The sequence below is a fragment of the Planococcus citri genome, chromosome 3 (genome assembly GCF_950023065.1).
Source record: "Planococcus citri chromosome 3, ihPlaCitr1.1, whole genome shotgun sequence".
NCBI lineage: Eukaryota > Metazoa > Arthropoda > Insecta > Hemiptera > Pseudococcidae > Planococcus > Planococcus citri.
Window position 1 is genome coordinate 60795428 of NC_088679.1, and position 18599 is coordinate 60814026.

Genomic DNA, 18599 nt, shown 5'->3' on the forward strand with positions numbered 1-18599 from the left:
CTTGAATGTCGCAAATTAAAAAATAAGTTCAAATTACCAAGACCAACTAACTACTTTACCAGACATTCTATGTGATGGCCCAGAAACCATAGTCAAGCAGACTTCTAACTCAACTGTAACCTTTTTTACCTGTTGTGCCTCTGGCCTTTGTTGCAGTAAATGGACGTTAAGTTGATGGAAAAATGTAAGAAGTACATAAGTTAATCCCTTGAAAATTTATATGTAGGGTAAACGCAGGTATTAATATGGGGTACATAAGTTCAAACTCTTCCTGAATGGAGAGAAATAGATGAAAAATGAAAATTTTTGCGACATTCGAAAATTCAAACATTTACCCATCCGTGATAAAAATTGTGGCCACTAAAAATCATTTTTACTATTTTTAATTTTTTTTTTGAAAAAAAAGTTCAAAATCGACGTTTTTGAAAAAGTGCAGGTAATATGGGGTACCAATAAAAACTACAATAAAATGACTTTTAAAAAGCCAAAAAATATTTTTTTCCCAGTTTTTACATTTATGTCACACACAAACCATGGTTCCCCATGATTTTTTTCATAATTTTTTGATTTTTCAAAAAAATTGTTGAAAATTCACCAAAAAATGGCAGATAACATGAAGTATTTTGTAAAAATGAAAATGAACGAATAAAACAAACAGGAAAAATGATTTTTATTCATCAGTTTTACACTTGTTACAATTAGTCTTTTGGTTCTGTTTTAGGCATTTTCGGTTCAGAATATGTCAAAAATCTGCGAAAAAACAAGGTACCCCATATTACCAGCATGTGGAAATTTCAACGCCAAAAATGTTCTATTTTTTTTTCAATTCCGAAAAACGACTCACTGAAAAAGTAAATTGTGAAATAGATATGTAGTAAAATCATGGCTCTTTCCGGCACTCTACTTGAAATTTCAAAAAAAACATGATTGTATTTTTTGCGAAAATGTTCAAAAAACTTGACGTATCTGTTTTGGGGTTGCATGAAAAAGTCACCACCGACGAATAAAAAAGAGTACACGTGACCAATCGCCTCCGGGTCTGATCAGATCATCTTAGAATCATTTAAAAACACTCTTTAAATTTTTTCCTGTTGGATAGCACCCATAGAATATGAAAAAAGCGGGTACCCCATATAACTAGCAACCCCATATTACCTGCTTTTACCCTACGTATTTTAAGAAGCATGAAAATGATGTGCAAGAAGTTGATTTTTTCATTTTGAAACCTTGAAAGTTGAATGATATTTTTTTTTTAGAAATAAATTTCAATTTTGAAAAAGAAAAGAACATATGTTCGAGTGAAGCGAGGTGGAAAGATTTTGAAAATCTGTATTTTTAGAAGTAGAAAAACCAGGTTTTATTTCATCACATGCCCTTCTTTTGCCGGGCCCTTCAGAAAGCGAGGACCGAGGGTGAACTTCCCTCTTTACCCCTCACCCTCCCGATGGCCGTTTCCATCCAATAACAGTAACACCCCTCTTCATCATAATGTCAGAGATGGAAAGCTAGCTGAAAGCTGAAAGTTGAAAGCTGAGGAAGTTTGAGATTTTTGAAAGCTAAAAGCTCCAGCCAAAAGCTTTATTTATTCAGGTTTCTTTCAGCTTTTTTACAAATTCATTTGGTTCAGTTTCTATTTGAGTTCTTTTTTGATTAATTTCACATTTTACTTTTCTCAAGTTTCAGTTTTCTCGTGTTTTTTTTTTCGTTGTGGTTGTGAGTTTCCATTTTCCTTTCTATTCACCTCATTCAAAAAAATTGAAAAGCTGAAAGCTGAAGGCTGAAAGCTGAAAGCTGAAAGCTGAATGGAAAAAGGTAATATTGACGAACGATTGAACGAAAACTCGAAAATTGAAAAAGAATAATAATCACATTTAATATAGTCTAAGTAGCTAATCGTGAAAAATGCATAGCTACAATGAGATTTTTTACAATAATTTTACACACAATTTGAAATAAATACAATAAATAGGCACTTATGATAAAAAATTAAAATAATCGAGGAACTTATTATTTCGGGAATACTTGTTCAATCGGTACTTTTTCAAAGAATCTTTGAGCGATTTCCGAGAACGCAGATGCGAAGGCGGTTCTGAAAGCACCACGTAATTCTCCTAAAATTTCCGGCCAGTTTTCATTCAAAAATACGTTCATGTTGTCTCCTGTAAAATTACAACAAACAATTTTATTACGTTATTAGAAGTACCCGCAGGTAGCTAAATTATATGCTAAGTTATTATCAATGTATCATACTTAGTAGGTACCTATAATACCGTTACAATCTGCTATTGTAAACGCACTAGGTATTTCCGTTTGGAAAATAATAAAAATTATCACCAACGATTATTATTCCTTCCATGTATTTACCCACAATACTACATACGTATGTGTAATGCCAACCGACAACTAACAAATTGTTTTCCCTTTAAATTTCAGATTTGAATTTTTGTCGAGAAAATTCCAGAATACAATTTAAAAAATTGTAGCAGGAAAGAAATGAAGGAAAAAAAGGTAAGCATTTAAAATTAACTACTAAGTATCTATAGGTACCTATTCTAAGAGCAATTAAGACATTATAGCTTCTATGTATTTTCCAAAACAACAATGCAAAAGTGGGTGGTGATCATTTCGAAACCGTTTCCGTTTTATGGTCTTTAATTTTAAGGACAATTTTATCATTACTTGATAATCCATTAATTTGGATACGTAATCATATTCACATTGTTTACACGTGGCTATGACTCAACGTAATATATAGGTATTTTGTTATTTATGTTAGCTATAGCTACCTATAGCTGTTTCATCATAGGAAAATTTTCATCTTACCTAATGCCTTGTCTCCATTAAACAAATTTTCCATTATAATGTGTAATTTGGTGACGGAGAAATTGAAATCCATATTATCCAAACTCCAGAACGTTTCGCCATCCTTGGTGGTCTCTTTGAAATTGCACGTTGCTTCAGCTTTGAAGCCAGCTAAATATGAGAAATATTACACCAATTAATTCATTTTAAACGAGTAGATTTACACTTACTTTACTCTCATGGTCAGGGTGTCCCAGGAGTGAATGTTTGACTGAAAATTTGAGTGCAATTGAGTACCTCTACCTATCATTTGAAAAAAAAACTTCAGGTGAACAACCTATTGGCGGTTTCAAAATCATACCTATCAATCGGAGGTAGAGTGAATTTCACATTTTTTGAACACCTCATTTTTCAAAAAATCAATCAAATTTACAGGAAGGAATTTCTTTTTGAAGATTGCAATTTGTTTGCCCAAGAAAAACCATCCTAGAAAAATCTAAAAGCGACTACTTGAAAAATAAAGAACAAGGGTTTTCCAAATTGACCTAGAAATACCTCATTTTCAACCAGCCGATAAGATTAAAAATGGCTTCAAACCGTTTCGAACAGTTCTGGAGCTTCCAGTAAATTTTTGAATGTTTAAATTTCCACAAAGTTGTGCATAATGATTGCCACTTAGGGACAGTAGGTCACATTTCCTGGATCTGTTTTTCCGAAACACCTGTTCGTAGCCCCTTCAGTTTGCAACTTGGACAAAAAATGCATTTAATCAATTTTTTCACTTTTTAATGTACTGCCTGTTTCTGTGATCAAAAAACTATTTCAGACTGTTTTTCTTCAAAAGACAGAGGTATGCTGTTTCAATTACTAAGTTGGATTAAACAATATGTTCATCTGAGGCTTTCTTTGAGGTCCTCTGTCATATCCAAAGTTTCAGTTTGGCCTTTCACTTCCTGGATCTTTCTGAGAGAAACTAAACCATTGGTTAGATACTCACATAAGGTGAATTTACTTCGTCCATCTCCTTGGATTGGCAAAACTAAAACTTTTCCGCTGACCTTGTAATGACCCTCCAAGATGACTGGAGCCGATAAGTCGAGTTTCATATTAATAGCTTTCTTACCCATGTCGACTCTGATGAAGAAAAAAACACATTCATTATGGAAGATTCAACAATGTAAACAACTCAACGAGTAAATTTCCAATAGAGTAAATTATTCTTACTTTACGTCCTTCACATCAGCGGTACCAATGTTGACAATATCTAAATCGTTGAAATCCATTTTTATGGCCACTGGTCCATGTCCTTGGTCAATGCTAAGCGTAGATATCCTTAAGGGATCGATTGGTGGTAAACCGAATCTCGGTACTCCTATAAAATAAAAAAGAAACCGGGTTAGTTAATGAATGTAGGTATAGGATTTTGGAAGAAAAGTAAAATCAGAATGAAATAAGCGAGCAACGATGACATTTGTAAATTTTTTGTTACGAGCGATTGCGATATATAAACCTTGAAATTGGCCAGTAGTTTTTTCCATCGTGATAATCGTTTAAATTAAATTAAATCGTTAGGTAGGTAATTAATTTGATTACGCTTATTTACGAATTTGAAAACAAATTTATTTAAAAACACATACACAATATCATCTTCACTTGCAAAGTTGCAACAAAATCAAAAGGAAATATGAATTCATCAAACTCTTCCTGTTTATCATGCCTGACAATACATTTATGTAAAAATCGAAAAGACATTTACCTATCTTATTATTTATTTCTTTTCCTTTAATTCTACTATTTACGAATTATTTATACGAGTAGTCAACATGTTATGAAATAGTAGCGTATATTCAGTTTTATTTTTATTGTCTGCTTTAATTACGGGTGTTTACCTTTTACGGATCTGTGACTCAACTTCGAAGCGTTTCTGAAAATGGAAAATAATACGATACGAAATATCTACCTATCTGTCCATATAGATAGACCTATCTAAGCATACGACCAGTGCAAAGTCGGTTGACGTTTGTTGCAAAGATTTTTGGTACCTAATCACGACTTCATAGCTACTTATGTGTTTGTTGGAAATTTTTCCAAGGGCGTGACAGTTGTTTTAATTTTTCTACGACGATGGTGGAAAATTAGGTATCCAAAGAAAGGAAGAGTTGTGTTTTACGTAAATAAATATTGATGCATTTCTTCCGGTTTTGTTGTTTTTATTGATTGCCAGGCCACAGGGTGGAAAATTTTCCGTATTGTTTCGATGTTTATCAAAAAATGTTTGGATAGGTTTTCTTTATTTTTTTTTCTAAAAGTGACGTTTTTTTATTTCGGAATACTCGTATTTTCGATTGAATGAACACCCTCTTGATATTAGTAGCTTGACATCAATATATTTTTTTTTGAAAAGAAAATGATTAGCGTTTATTTTCGTGGAAAATCATTTCCTATCTAATTAATTTTTTGATAATTTTCGTAGAATGTGAATTTCTTTGAAAACAAACAGCTTTTTGCCTAAATTATGCTTCGTAATGTGAATTTCCTTCAAAAAGCGTAGAAATTAGGTAAAATCTGGACTGCTATAAAAGTCGAGTTGTGGCTTATTCTCGACCTGTTTGAAGAGTTTATTCACATTTGAGTCAATTTCATTTAGAAAACAAATTCAAAAAATCAAAAAACGATTTTTTAAAAATTTGTGCCCATCCTCCTTCCCCCCTCCCTCTGAATCCAAATTTCACCATTTCGAGTCATTGTAAAGTCTCCAGTGCGACCCTCATTTTCTTCAGAATTTTAAAACTTTTCCAGAAGGTGTGCAAATTTCATTGGGCAGCTTAAAATCTGATTGTACATAGCTTACCCTTAACCTGATTTATAATTTTATCCACATTTAAGCCGATTTCCAGGCGAACCCTTCAGAATGTAATGGCACTGGAGGCTCCAGAATACACGAAAATGGTAAAAAAAGATATTATTTTTAGAATTAAGTTTCCTTATTATGTGTACCTAGGCCTACCAGACCTACCTATATTTTGAAAAAAAAGCATAGTCGATGGCCATGGCTTAAATCGTTGAAAATGGTCGAATTTGGATTTTCAAAAATTCGCCAAAAATCAAAATATCAATTTGGGTAGCTGAAATTATAGTTGTAGGAGTTTCAGATCTGATTCAAATCGAAGACGAGCACCTCGTATATTTTTTTCAGTATATTTTTTCTAAAAAAAAATGAAAAAATCAAGTTTCTTTTTTAAAAATATTTTGTGTAAAGAGTAACTCAAAAACTGGCATCTGATGATACACGTAATTGATTAAAAATGTCTATTGATTCTAATCAGCCCATAAAAGTAGGTACGTATTGTCATTGTCACAAATATTGTTTCAAAAATAGACATTTTTTTTTATTTTTCCCTATTTGTGGCCCATATATGTTGTACATTCAAATTTTAAAAACAAAAACCTTTTCTGGCGAATTTTCAAAAATAAAGAAGATTAAGACTATAATATTTTAAAGTTATTTTAATAACTGCGTCATTCCACGTCAATTCGATCAAGAAGTGGTAAAGGGGGGAGTCAGCGATTGCCCTTTTTTAAAGGGTATTAGGGGGTGGGGGTGGGTCAAAGTTTTCAATGAACTTGAAATATCGTCCATTTCAGCAGTGGATTAATCGATAGCTGCAATAGCGCGATACCTACCAAAATGGAATTTTTTACAATAAATAGGGGTTTTGAAAGACTTTTTGGTGATATCATAAAAATCAGTGTTGTCACTTTTTTTCGTACGAAAAATTAGCTCGAAAAGTTTCAAAACGTAGTTTTCATGCTGTTCCAACTCATGATTAAAAATTCTGAAAAAAGTATATTAAGGACAACTTTTCATGCTGAACAACATGTCAAAAAATTGGGATGGCATTATTTCGTAAATATGATTTTTTGATTTAAAACATGAATAAAAGTTTTGATTGGTGAAGTTGACCCATTTAAACCCTATTTTTACGTATCCGTTGAAAAAGTTGAAAAACCCCCTTTCACTCGATGAAACGAACTCATCACAAAAAAATCAAAATTCGAAAAAATGCAATTTTCAATGCCAAACATATTAAAAAATTTTTTAAATTGATTCAATTATCTTATTTCGACCTTTTTCTGACATATTTCATGAAAAAGTCAATAAAAATTACACTCATTTTGAAAAAATTAAAATTTGTTTATTTTTTCAATTCACTCAGTCGTCACTTGAGACATTAAAAATTGTTCACAACATATGAGAAACCTACTTTTTGGCGGAAAAATTCACTCTCGTTACTTCGTATAATTTTCATCAATGGTTTTCATCTAAAAATCAAAATCTCCAACGCATCATTTTTTAGATCAGTACTAATTTTTTTTCAACTCATTTTCTCCGCCGCGTAAATTGAAATGAGAAATTTTATAAAATTTGAAGCTTTTCGAGATTTTGAAATGATCAATTTTATCCCTCGATCTTCCCTTTGGAGGCTTGCTTTCAATAAAAACAGAATTGTGTGTCGGTAATTTACATAAATTTTATCTCATAACTTTTGTCCCATTTTATTACGAGTGAAAAATGGAGATCGTATGAAGAGTCGATGAATTTGAGAACAGCAGGGGTTCATAAAAAATATCCAGCTGATACTCTCATCTTCATATTCGTTTTTTTTTTTACATTATTATGTAATGAGTAAGTATAGGTAGGTATATATGCCCTTGAAATTTAATTAGAAATGTTAATTTTATGATGTTCAGTGAAAAATTTAACGTTTGAAGCGGTAGGTAATAGAAATTCAAACCATTTTCCAAAATAATCAAATAGACAATTACCTAGATATTGACTTACGAGTGAGATAGGTTAAGTACTGAGAAATATGATAAGACCAACGTTTCATAGTCGAACTCTCGTTTCGGATTTTGATTCCTATAATTTTTAAAAATAAACCGGTCTTCAAAATTGAAAGACTGGGAGGTTATTAAACCCAAATTTTGAGGCCAAGCTACAAATTTCAATAATTTGATTTTCTGCGATATCATTGCTTCACTTTCGAAAATGATCTATTTCGTTATGAAACCTTTTTCGTTCTTGGTTCTTCTTGAAAAATTGCATCAAAAAAGTGGAACAAATCCATTTCACTTTGGAAATTTCTTTGAAATAATGTTCAATTGTTTTTAGCTCTTTTAATTTTGAGGATTGCCTGTTTTGGCCAAAAAAACTTTTTTGGTTCGTCTTCAAAGGGGGGGGGAGGGGTTCCACGTTCCATATGAGCTAAGATTTTTCATTTTTGAATATTTTGGGAGTATGGTTTCTTTCTTGAGCAACCTTTCAACTCATTCAGAGATAATATTTTGTCACTGTGGTTTCAAATCATGAAATACCAATCTATCTGTAGAATAAACCATTTGCACGTGTCAACAAAAAACCGCTAGCAAGACGGAATTTCGCGTTTCTGTCTACCTTACTCTAACAAAATGCAAAAAAAAACAAACAAATCACAGGTGGATATGATTTGTTTTGTCGAGTAGATGAAAAATACCAACAATCTCTAAAGCAATGACCTGTCTGGAATTCAACCACGAAGTTTAATTTTAGACTTAGCTCGTAATTTTTCGCCATAATTGTACAAAAATGTCGTCTCGAATCAAGGAAGAAATTTTTCACTCGTTAGGTACTCTATCTATTTATAAATTTTTATTAGTGCCTCGAGGTATAGGTACTGGATTTCGCGACTCTGCGGGTATAAATAGGTATTTCATTTCACTGGAAATATGAACAATTGCCAAAACATTATTACGAATAATCACATGCAGATTCGAGTTTCCTAGAAATACCTACCTCACCACTTCGTTGTTCGTTCTGCACGAGTGATGGTAAAAAAAAAAAACGTTTATGAAATCCAAATACCCGCACTTGCCACCTTATCCAGTACATAAATTCATTTATTATAAGTATACCTACTTATAAAATTATTGAAATCTAGTTAAAAACTAACTACTCGTTCGCGTTTCTCATGCTCAACTCACGCTACGTTAATTACAACTATAGGTAGGTATATTTTTTACAAGAATTAAGTATACACAATTATTGTCCTTGCCATAAAACATCATGTAATATGCTTAAAAACCTTCACAAAAAAAAAGAATTCAGTGGTTGGTGAAAAGAAGACGGATTAGTTTAAATCAGACCATTCATTAATGCGTTCAAAGCTGATCTTTCTTTACGAGTACCTATTCCAATGTCTCGATAGAGTAACCTTGATCTTGACTCATATTAGGTTCTTTGCCTCGTACGAAGGTTAATAATTAGCACCTAGACCTATACGAAACACGTATTCAATGGCACTCTTCAAATAATTTTTTCTCTCTTTCTCTAAAAATAACTTACAATCGAAGATACGTATTCTCTTTGTTCGATTACAAAATACTAAATTTTTTTCCAATTTAATCGTTGGTAATTTTGGCAGAAATTTTGATCAAGTGTTTTATACTTTTAGCACGTCCAAATGGGGCAGAATTTTTTAATTATTTGTATAATTACGGCGCACCTTGTTTTATTTTGACGTCAATGTGTAGGTATCTTAGTACCTATTACATAATTGAGTATTCGTGACGATAAAGATACTCACGTATGATGGACTTTTCTCCTACATTTTCTGAGAAATTAATGTTATTACGCGGAAATTATATCGTTTTTTTTTCAAATAAAAAAAAATTATTCGTCCATAGTTCCATATTACCTATTTAATTCGTAGGTTATTAAAGATAATATCATCTTAGACCATTAAAATCTGACAGATATGTTAATGAGATATAGGATAAGGATACGTTTATTAAACCAAGAAGTTGGTTTTTACTTTATAATCCTTTCTACAACGAAATCATCACTCTTAATGCTCGTAATACATTTTTTTTCCACATTATGAATATGCATCACTATCGGTGGTGATAATAAACGAATCTTAATTGATGATTCGTTGTATGTTTTCTAATAAGAGATATTTACCTAGCGACTACCCGTAATTTTTATTTTTTTCTAATCAGATGAATCATCAAACTAGTTTTGGACAAGAAGATGCTACGTGACAACAACTGTGTTCATTCGTATATTTTTCTTTTAATTTATGTATTGACAAACTTTGAAATGGGTTTTCCTCATTTTTTCTACACTTTTCCTAGAATAGATACCGAACTGGTTTATATTTTTGTGAGTATTTATCTTCCTAGGTTATTATAATATTTTCAATACCATCGCTGATTGATGTTTTATGGGATATCGACAAATGTTTTTTTAATCGTTTAAAAACGTGGTGTGCTCGTATCCGGGATTATCCCTACGCACTAAGTACCTAATAATTGATTTATACTTATAAAAATATCGTTACCTTTTACTAATTCTGGTACAGCTTCGTTGACTGCTTTGGTTACACATTGGTCAAATTGTGGATCGCTTTGCTTGCATTGAATGAAACCTTTCGCTGTAGAAAAAAAATGAAAAAAGAATTAGATATTTATTTGCATAGTGTTTTTAAAGTGTGGAAATTATCTTATGTAAAAAAAAAAAACAAACAAACAAGTTGGTTTTTTCTTTACTTAAACATAAGTTTCCACTTTTGAAAAATTATAAGCTCTGCATCAGTTTCCAAGTTATGAAAAAAAATCACCAAAAAACGTGATATGTTTGAAAAAAACATTTTTTCAGCTGTTTGAAGACCTGATTCTGGAGAAAAATTTTATGTAGAGGGTTCAGATTGAGGTACTGTACCTACTCGTATTTCAAAGAAAATGCATTTTGGAATGGATACAGGAATTCGAGATATTAATCAGAAAAATTATCGAGGTTGAAAAAATGCATTACTTGGAAATTAGTAGAGTATTTAAGTATTTATTTATGCGTATTTTTTTATTTCAAATTCTTCTAATCGATGTTGAAGTATGCAAAATCAGTCTGAGATCACATTTGAATCATTTCAGGAGAGTTTTTAATTTGGTCGACAAAAAAAGAAAATCGGTTAAATTATCTTAAAATATATTCTTTTTGGCAATTCAACCGGTTTCAAACTTTTTCTCGGAAAATGAGGGAAAATAGAGAGTCGAAAGCACTTGAATAAATTAGATTAAAATTTTAAAAATAGATTGAGCTTAAGTAAGTACCTAATTAGCATTTTTTCCGTCGAATGTGAATAAATGATATAATGTAATTTTTACTCGAGAGGTCTTTACTTACGTAAATACAAATTTAAGTTGAACCTTCTAATTGTGAAAAAAACACAAATCAGTCTTTCGAGTAAGTAAGTAATTTCATACTCCATAGTCTTGTTTCTCTTTATTTTTCCATCGAATCTTTTGTTTTTTCTCATAATCAAGTTTTTGGAATAAAAATAGGGTATTGAAAAAAATCTGGAATTTTTCTTGAAAAACGATCTAAGTACCTATTTGAGTGAACTTTCAAAAAAAAGTTTTCATGGGAATTTTTGATTTCCTCTCTAAATTTTAACAAATTTTGATTAGTTGCACGACACTTTTTCAAAAACCCTGAAAATCATGACAGAATTTCAAACTTCTTAAAATGCTTTTAAAATTCTAAAAAACTGGATCAATTGAATTTTTGATTTTCTCTCAAAATTTTTATGTGCAAATCGCATGACTTTTTCGCAAAAATCCCAAAAGTCGTGACACAATTTCATCTTGGAAATTCTTCAAAAATGCTCAAAAAAAAGTTCTGATAAAGATTTCTGATTTTCTACCAAAATTTTAACTCATCTGGACGAGTTGAATGATATTTTTTCAAAAATCGAGATTTGCATTTTGGACTCACAATTTTTCAAAAATGCCTGTAGGAAAAAATGACCTGATATTTTCACAGATTAATATGTAATTTCAGGCTGCTTCTCTTCATTTTTATTTTTATTTTTTTTTGCAAGAATCTCAGTGATAACTGATAATCACCAAAGAACGGATTTTTGAGACAAATTCATGGCTCTGCGGAAAAATGGAGCCCAACATTTCTGATCTGTGGAGAAATTATCATTTTGTTTTCAACAAGGGGACTTTTTGAAATCACACCATCGCATTTTTCGAATTGAACAAAACCAAGCTGGATTGAAAACTTGAAAAAAACCACTTGACCTTTTTAATTGCTAACGTATAAGTACCTACAATTTTGAATTTTTGGTAAATTTTTGAAAATTCAAAAAAGCTGTTTTAACCTCCCCCTCTTCCTCCTTCCTAAAAAACTTTCAATTACGATTTTGAAACTTTTTCATCAAATATTATTATTTTTTGAGCATAGTGAACAAAAGTGTGAATAATTCATCAATTCAACTCTCAGACGTAAAAAACTAGCGGTTTTGTACGATTTAATGGAGCCTCGAGCGATTTTGTAATAACTTTGGTCGATGAAAATTACAGTAACGTGAGTTCAAAAATGAATTTTTAATAAATTTGTAAATTTCAGAAAAAGTGAAAAAAAAAATCAAAATTTTAAAGAAGACTCAAAACGAGGGGGGAGGGGGGGGTTCAGCAAGATATCGTTTGTTGTTCACTCTACTATAAAACAATCTCAATTTAACCTTTTTGCAAACTCCAGACATTTCAAATTGCTCTGAAAGGGGTCAGTGTTTATTGAGCATCCTTTCGACCATTTTCGTTACCTAATTTTAATTTATCTTTCTCAAAAACATTTTGACATCTTTCAGTTTTTCTGGAATTGAAAAAAATTACTTTTGACCCCCCTCCCCTCCCACACTTTTGAAATTTCGAGGTAAGTATAACCACCTAAAACAGTCGAAAGGGTGTCCAATAAGCACCAATCAAAGTTATAGGTGCTAAAGCTCAATTTTTGACTCTCTCAGAGTGATTTGAAATTGCTGGTGGAAATTAAAAAATTACCGAAAGCTTTCAAAACTATTGGTCGTTGATGTTTGGGAGTTGAATTGAAGAAATTATTTTCATTTGTTATTTTTGCTCAGTAAAACTTACATTTCATTATAAAGTTTGAAAATTGTCGTTAAAATAGACTTTTCGAATCTTGAAAAATTCGTCAACAGATCCAAAAATGAGCTCCAGCTCCTGAAATTTTGGTTTTGGGGGTTTTAGCCTTTAGGTCATGGTCTTACGATCTGGCTAAGTTTCGTTCAAATTGGAATATGTAAGCTCAAAACGTTTTCTTGTAAGGGACTTAGCTTCTGAAATACTTCTAGAAAAATTTGGAATGCTCAAATATACAATATACCTATTGAATGTTTTTTTTTGTAAGAACATTGCGAATGAGCCATTCTGTATTTTCATGCCATCAACGATTTCCAAAAAAAAGTGAAAATTCCAAGAAGTGTTGGATTTTTGTTTCGAATTTGGGAGTCATTTTGTATGGGTAGAGGGTGCGCGAGAGTGGGGGGGTATTTCAATTATTATCTTCATAGTATGTATGAAAAAAAACATACTTAAAGAATGTAGATGTATTTTCTGAGTCCATGTGAAGAAAATCATCCCCCTTCTTGTATAATTACAAGACTCCCTCCCAAATATTCATCGAGAAATTGCTCTTCAAGAATATACCTTAAATGCACCTCTGAACAATAATTTTGATTCACGACTTCTTTGAAAATACGTATGTACTGAAATTATGAAAAGTGGAGGATGAGGTGAAGGAAGGAGGATGATGTAACACCTTTAATGGACTAAAATAGGTAGGTACTAAAATTTATGCATCAGGTAGGTATCATGATTTTCTTTCTCAAAATTGTAATGCAAATGAATACAAGCAAGTACGTAGGTAGCATATTTTTTAAAAATATTACAATAAAAAACCAAATAAATTGTATTTTTCTTCTCACTTTTCATTAAAAAAAAGAAAAAAAGTGCTGTTTATTTGGTACTAAAAATTATTATAGCAAGTTCGCGTGGTAGTAAATTGCAGTATATAATGAAACGAAAAAAAATGCAATATTTTTATTCGAGTGTAAGAAATTAAAATTACCGAGGCAGCTTCGTCTCGATAAATTTATTATAACTACCGTTATTCTTTCAAAAAAATATACTTATGCCGGTTCATAAGAGAGGCACTTAGATATATATTTCTATCGGAGTGGAAATAGCTGAAAACCTTAAATTACCTTTTGATTTAAAATAATAGAAGTTGTTTTGATACGAAGATTCGTCGTTGAAATAAAAATACCTGCTGGAAAAAATACTTCTCTATTTCTCTGTACCTACTACGTTTTTTCTCTTTTAAAATTCTACGTGTATTTGGCTAATGCAGTGTAAAGTATTTATTCCATCCTAACGCACTTTGTTTGATTAGTTTTTTTTTTTTTCGTCTTCGATACGGACGATGAAAGGAAAAGAGCACCTAGGTAGGGTTTATGAGCATAAGCAGCTCAAGGGATGACCAACGAAGTAATTTGTTCAACGCTCAACGATGCGATTACTTTGATTTAATTTTTTTTTTTTTAGATTCAAAACCTTCCCAGCAAATGTGTATTTAGCCATTAAAAGGTTAATTTTATGGGATAGATGTATTTAAAATAATTAAAATAATGATAATTTACCTACACTCGACACTGAATTTGCACTAAAAACGCGGTGAAATTCGCCTCCAACTCGTACATAGGCTATGTAGTACGAAGGTGAATCTTATACCAGCGTTTTTCAAATGTATCATTTTCCCTCTTATTAAAGCGTATACTGAATGAACTTCATTACCGAACTAGATCAAGGAGATTGCTCTGTAGCTAGTTTATGAATGAATGCCGACAGGTTTACGAGTTGATTCATAGTAGTTTATACCTACTCGAGTAAATCCCGCAATAGGTGCGTTGCCAGGAAGACACGTGTTTTAATTAATATTACGATCATCTACGAATAAAATTTCGTACCGATTGTTTTATTTGTACATTTTTTTTCACCTTTTGTCAAGTACCAAGAGTCTGAGAACATGAAGTTCCTGTTAGAATAATTTCAAGTGCAACTTGCTGCACAGTGCAGTGGTTGGTTTTTTGCAAGGTTTAATCATTTCGCGATGTAATTAGCTAGGTAGTGGATTTGAATAGTTGTTTGATTACCGATTTCGAATCATGATTATCGAACACGTGCAGCACTACAGATCTATTTTTTGGTTTTATCAAACGAGTTTCCTTTCGAAGGTGACTTTTTTTTTTTTGAAGCACATGTAAGTAATAAAATTATACATTAGGATTTTATATTTCGAAATTTTTTATTTAATAGAATTTTAAAAGAAAATAATACTGGTTTGTCTGAACGCTTTTCTAAAATAAGACATTGGGAACTATCGATTTCCATACGTGACCACATTTGTCGATAGGTTGCTGAATAATTTACACGAGTCGAGAGTTAGGTAGGTAATCATACTTAGATGGTGCTAAATTTAATTTTCGGATTCAGGTGTGTGCGACCAGTATTCATGTAGTGGATACAGGGAAAGAAAATGCGAGGAGTTGAATGGCTTCACTTGAAGCAGCAAAAATAAAGTTAATGGCAGTACAAAGTGTTGGGTGTCTGATGGAATCAACTTGAACGTGCAGAAAGCATAGGTATATTTACTTATTTGTTGTTTTGTCACATTCAAGTATGATTGACCACAAGTTAGGCATTAAAAAAACCGGTACAGCTATACACAGTAACCACTTTTAACTCAATGGGCAAGCTGGGTTGTCATTTAAACGTTAGATTTACAAGTATACGTATTTTTATTTACGTTGGTGCTTCCCTGTTTATTATTTAAACACATTTACCCAGTGGCATGACGAAATGATGTGTCTTGGGAGGAGGTGGGGGGGGGGGGGGTGAGACTGAAAATTTTCGAACTTTTTTCGTCAGATTTTCCAAACTTTTTATTCCAGATCCTACCTCCAGAAATTTTTCCGTTAATTGACCAGATGTTCGAACAAATTTTTGAAGGGAGAATAATGTTGAATAATTTAAAATAAATTTTCAAAAACGATGCTAGTCTTTTTCTTATTTGCCCAAGCGAAGTGAGAGCGCAACATTTTTGGGAAATTTTCGATTTTGTCCGAGTGAAGCGAGAGTAAAAGCTTTGAAAAATTTACAATTTGTGAAGTTCTAAAAAATCATTTACAATATATGAAGTTTCACTTCACTTTCAACGTGAAAATTTCGTGATTTTTTCAGGTGTTTTGGAATGAAATTTCGCACTTTTTTGCGCCGGTACCAACTCTGTATCGATTTGGTTATGATTCTTGCTTGGAAATTTTTGAAAAATTGTGCAGCAGAATTCAAATTTGCACGAGCAGTTTTGAAAAAATTAATTGTTCAAAAAGAGGATTTTCTTGGCTTCAACATTTCAAAATTTTAACAATAAGTTTCAGGAAATAAAAAGAATAAAGACCCGAGCAAAGCGAGAAGAGATCTCGAAAATTCACAATTCTTAATTTTTTTAAGACATTATTTTATATTTTCAAAAAGAACCAATTTTGGAAAAAATTAGAAATTTTATTGTTTCCGAATTTCAGGCGAAAAATAAAACATTTTTTTGATATTTTGGCAAGAGTTGGGACTCTCTGGCAGTTTTAATTAGAATGCATCGGAGAGACCTTTTTTTTTTTGGAAAATTTCAAGTGAAACAACATTACCCTACTTTTGATGTGAGAAGTGAATTTTTTTATTTTTTTCCTACTCTCTAATTTTGGTTAGAGAAAGAAATAGAGAATGATCTGGGCCGAGCGAATCGAGGGCGAAAGGTTTTGATAATTTATAATTCAGGAAGTGAAAATCCATGCTTTGGGTCAAACAATTCCATTAGCAAAATTTTTCGATATCTATTTTGAAAAATTGGAGAAAAGAATTTGGCATAATTAGTAGTTATAAAGCTTAACTTAATTGCTGAGACTAACTTCTTTTAGGTTCCTTCAATTTTTTGAATAGAAAGGAATTCAATAGGCAAAGGCCTAGGTATTTTTATTTTATTTTATAAGTTTTTTTTTGACTTGAAATATTTGAAGTTGTGATTTGTTTTTGTAAATTTTTTTAACGTAAGTAAGTAAAAAAAAAGTGGAAGATAATTTAAAGATAGCATAACTTTGCATAAAATTTTGGGTAAAATTTCAACTTGATCATTTCAATGCTTACCTACTTATCCAAGAGTTGACCGAGTGTGAGGGCACGGAAGGAATTTAAAATTTAATTTCTCAATTCAGTTTTGTATTCCTGCTTGTTGAGGTGTCCTAACTCAATGCATTTACGTAAAATTATTTTAATTTTTCCATCACGAATAGGTATGTTTTTAATCCAAAGATAACTTGAAAAAAAATGAGCTGGATTCAAAAAATTGTCAGGTTTTTTTATGCTTCCATAATTTATGTTGTCCAAACTAAATGAATTTTTTCAAGTAGAAAATGCTTCGAAATTTGATCTGTTTTGCAACATATTTTAGAAAATTATGCCCAAATTGGTGAAATTTCCTGCATTGATGGAATCAAATTTTGATATTTTTCGTAAGTTAAATTTGAATTTTCAAAACTGGCTGAAATTATTTGCGAAAATGAACATTTTATTTAATTGCGTTGATTTGCGACGATATTTTTATACGTTTTTAAGTAAAGTTAGGTACCTATAATACCTACTTATGTATTTCAACAATATTTTCAAAAAAAAAATCTTGTAAGAAATCAAGTTTTTTTTACATTTTTTCAAAAATGGGGGTCTATAATATTGCCAGGATTTTTATGGCCAGTTTCGAAGGGTTATGTCTCGATTTGTTTCGACAGATTGATTTCTTTGATGAATCTTAAAATGTGTTCGCTGGCTCTTTTTTTCATACTTCATTAGAATAGGTTTCAAAGGTTTTGCCTTTGAAGGACAAATTATTAACAAAGCATCTTGTTGTAATACCTTACGCAAAGATCACTTGATCATCCCTTCTCCCTCCCCTATTCCTTCGTGCCAGGAGTCAATGTCAAAGGGGCTGATTTACAAAATGAACCAAATTAATTTAGGCATCACTTTAATTCAATTTCGTTTAAGAATGTTTGATCAAGTATACAGATACACCTATAAGTAGGTATTAGGTAACTCACTTTTTGTAGTGAAAAATATTGTGAACCGTGATTTTTTTCAAAATTGTGCATGAAATGAATTTGCTTGGAATGCAAATCAGTTCAAATCAATCATCAGCAAAATATCCCATGTTTGAAATTTCAAAAGAGTGAGCAAAATTGACAATAATTTTTAGTCGATGTGTTTTTCGAAATCATTTTCACTGATATTATTAAGTACCTATACCTACCTACTTATCCAATTTGTTCAACTAGATATACCTAGGAGAGGACTATTTTATTTCATGATAAAATTTTCAATTTCTACTTTGTTCGATTCAATGTCTAAGATAAATTTCAATAGTTACATATAATAGCAACTTGAATTTGTAGATCGGAATCCTCCATCGATGAATTCAAAAAAAAAAAAAAAACACAAATTCACTGGTTTTTAGCAAACTTGGATATATATAATAATTTTTTTTAAAAGAAAGGAATAAGGAATGAAACTGAGCAAAAAAAACGTAAATAAACTTTCGAAAAAAAAAACACAAAATAGAATTCAAAAAAGGAAAATAGGTAATTATAAAAACTACTCACGTAATTTAACTGGATTAGCTTCTAAATACGAAAGAAATCCGCAAATATACACAACAAGAAATACCGAATTCATATTGTTAAAAATACGGATTAATCCCCGCGATGTTTTGTTTACAAATGAAATGAACCAGTTGTTGCAAAATCCGTTGGCAATTTGTCAGTCGATTGTGGTAGCTCGCTTCTTTTATACAC

The 18599-nt window shown here is 31.4% G+C and overlaps 1 protein-coding gene across 1 annotated transcript; it reads right to left on the reverse strand.

Moving 5' to 3' along the window:
- Positions 1-1848: 1848 nt before the first annotated feature.
- Positions 1849-18599, reverse strand: LOC135841674 (protein takeout-like). The gene is made up of 6 exons (XM_065358773.1): positions 18408-18599; positions 10182-10274; positions 4027-4174; positions 3800-3936; positions 2824-2973; positions 1849-2159 (listed from the first exon to the last, which is right to left on the reverse strand). The coding sequence occupies exons 1-6, from the start codon at positions 18478-18480 to the stop codon at positions 2008-2010; spliced, it is 753 nt and encodes a 250-aa protein (XP_065214845.1). The 5' UTR covers positions 18481-18599; the 3' UTR covers positions 1849-2007.

What these genes read in the sequence shown, in the direction of transcription:
- LOC135841674 (XM_065358773.1), bottom strand. Translation starts at nt 18,480, where the DNA reads ATGAATTCGGTATTTCTTGTTGTGTATATTTGCGGATTTCTTTCGTAT. An exon ending in GCTGATGTGAAGGACGTAAA is followed by an intron (nt 3,937 to 4,026) that starts GTAAGAATAATT and finishes TTTCTTCATCAG; the next exon opens with AGTCGACATGGGTAAGAAAG. An exon ending in TAATGGAGACAAGGCATTAG is followed by an intron (nt 2,160 to 2,823) that starts GTAAGATGAAAA and finishes GTAATTTTACAG; the next exon opens with GAGACAACATGAACGTATTT.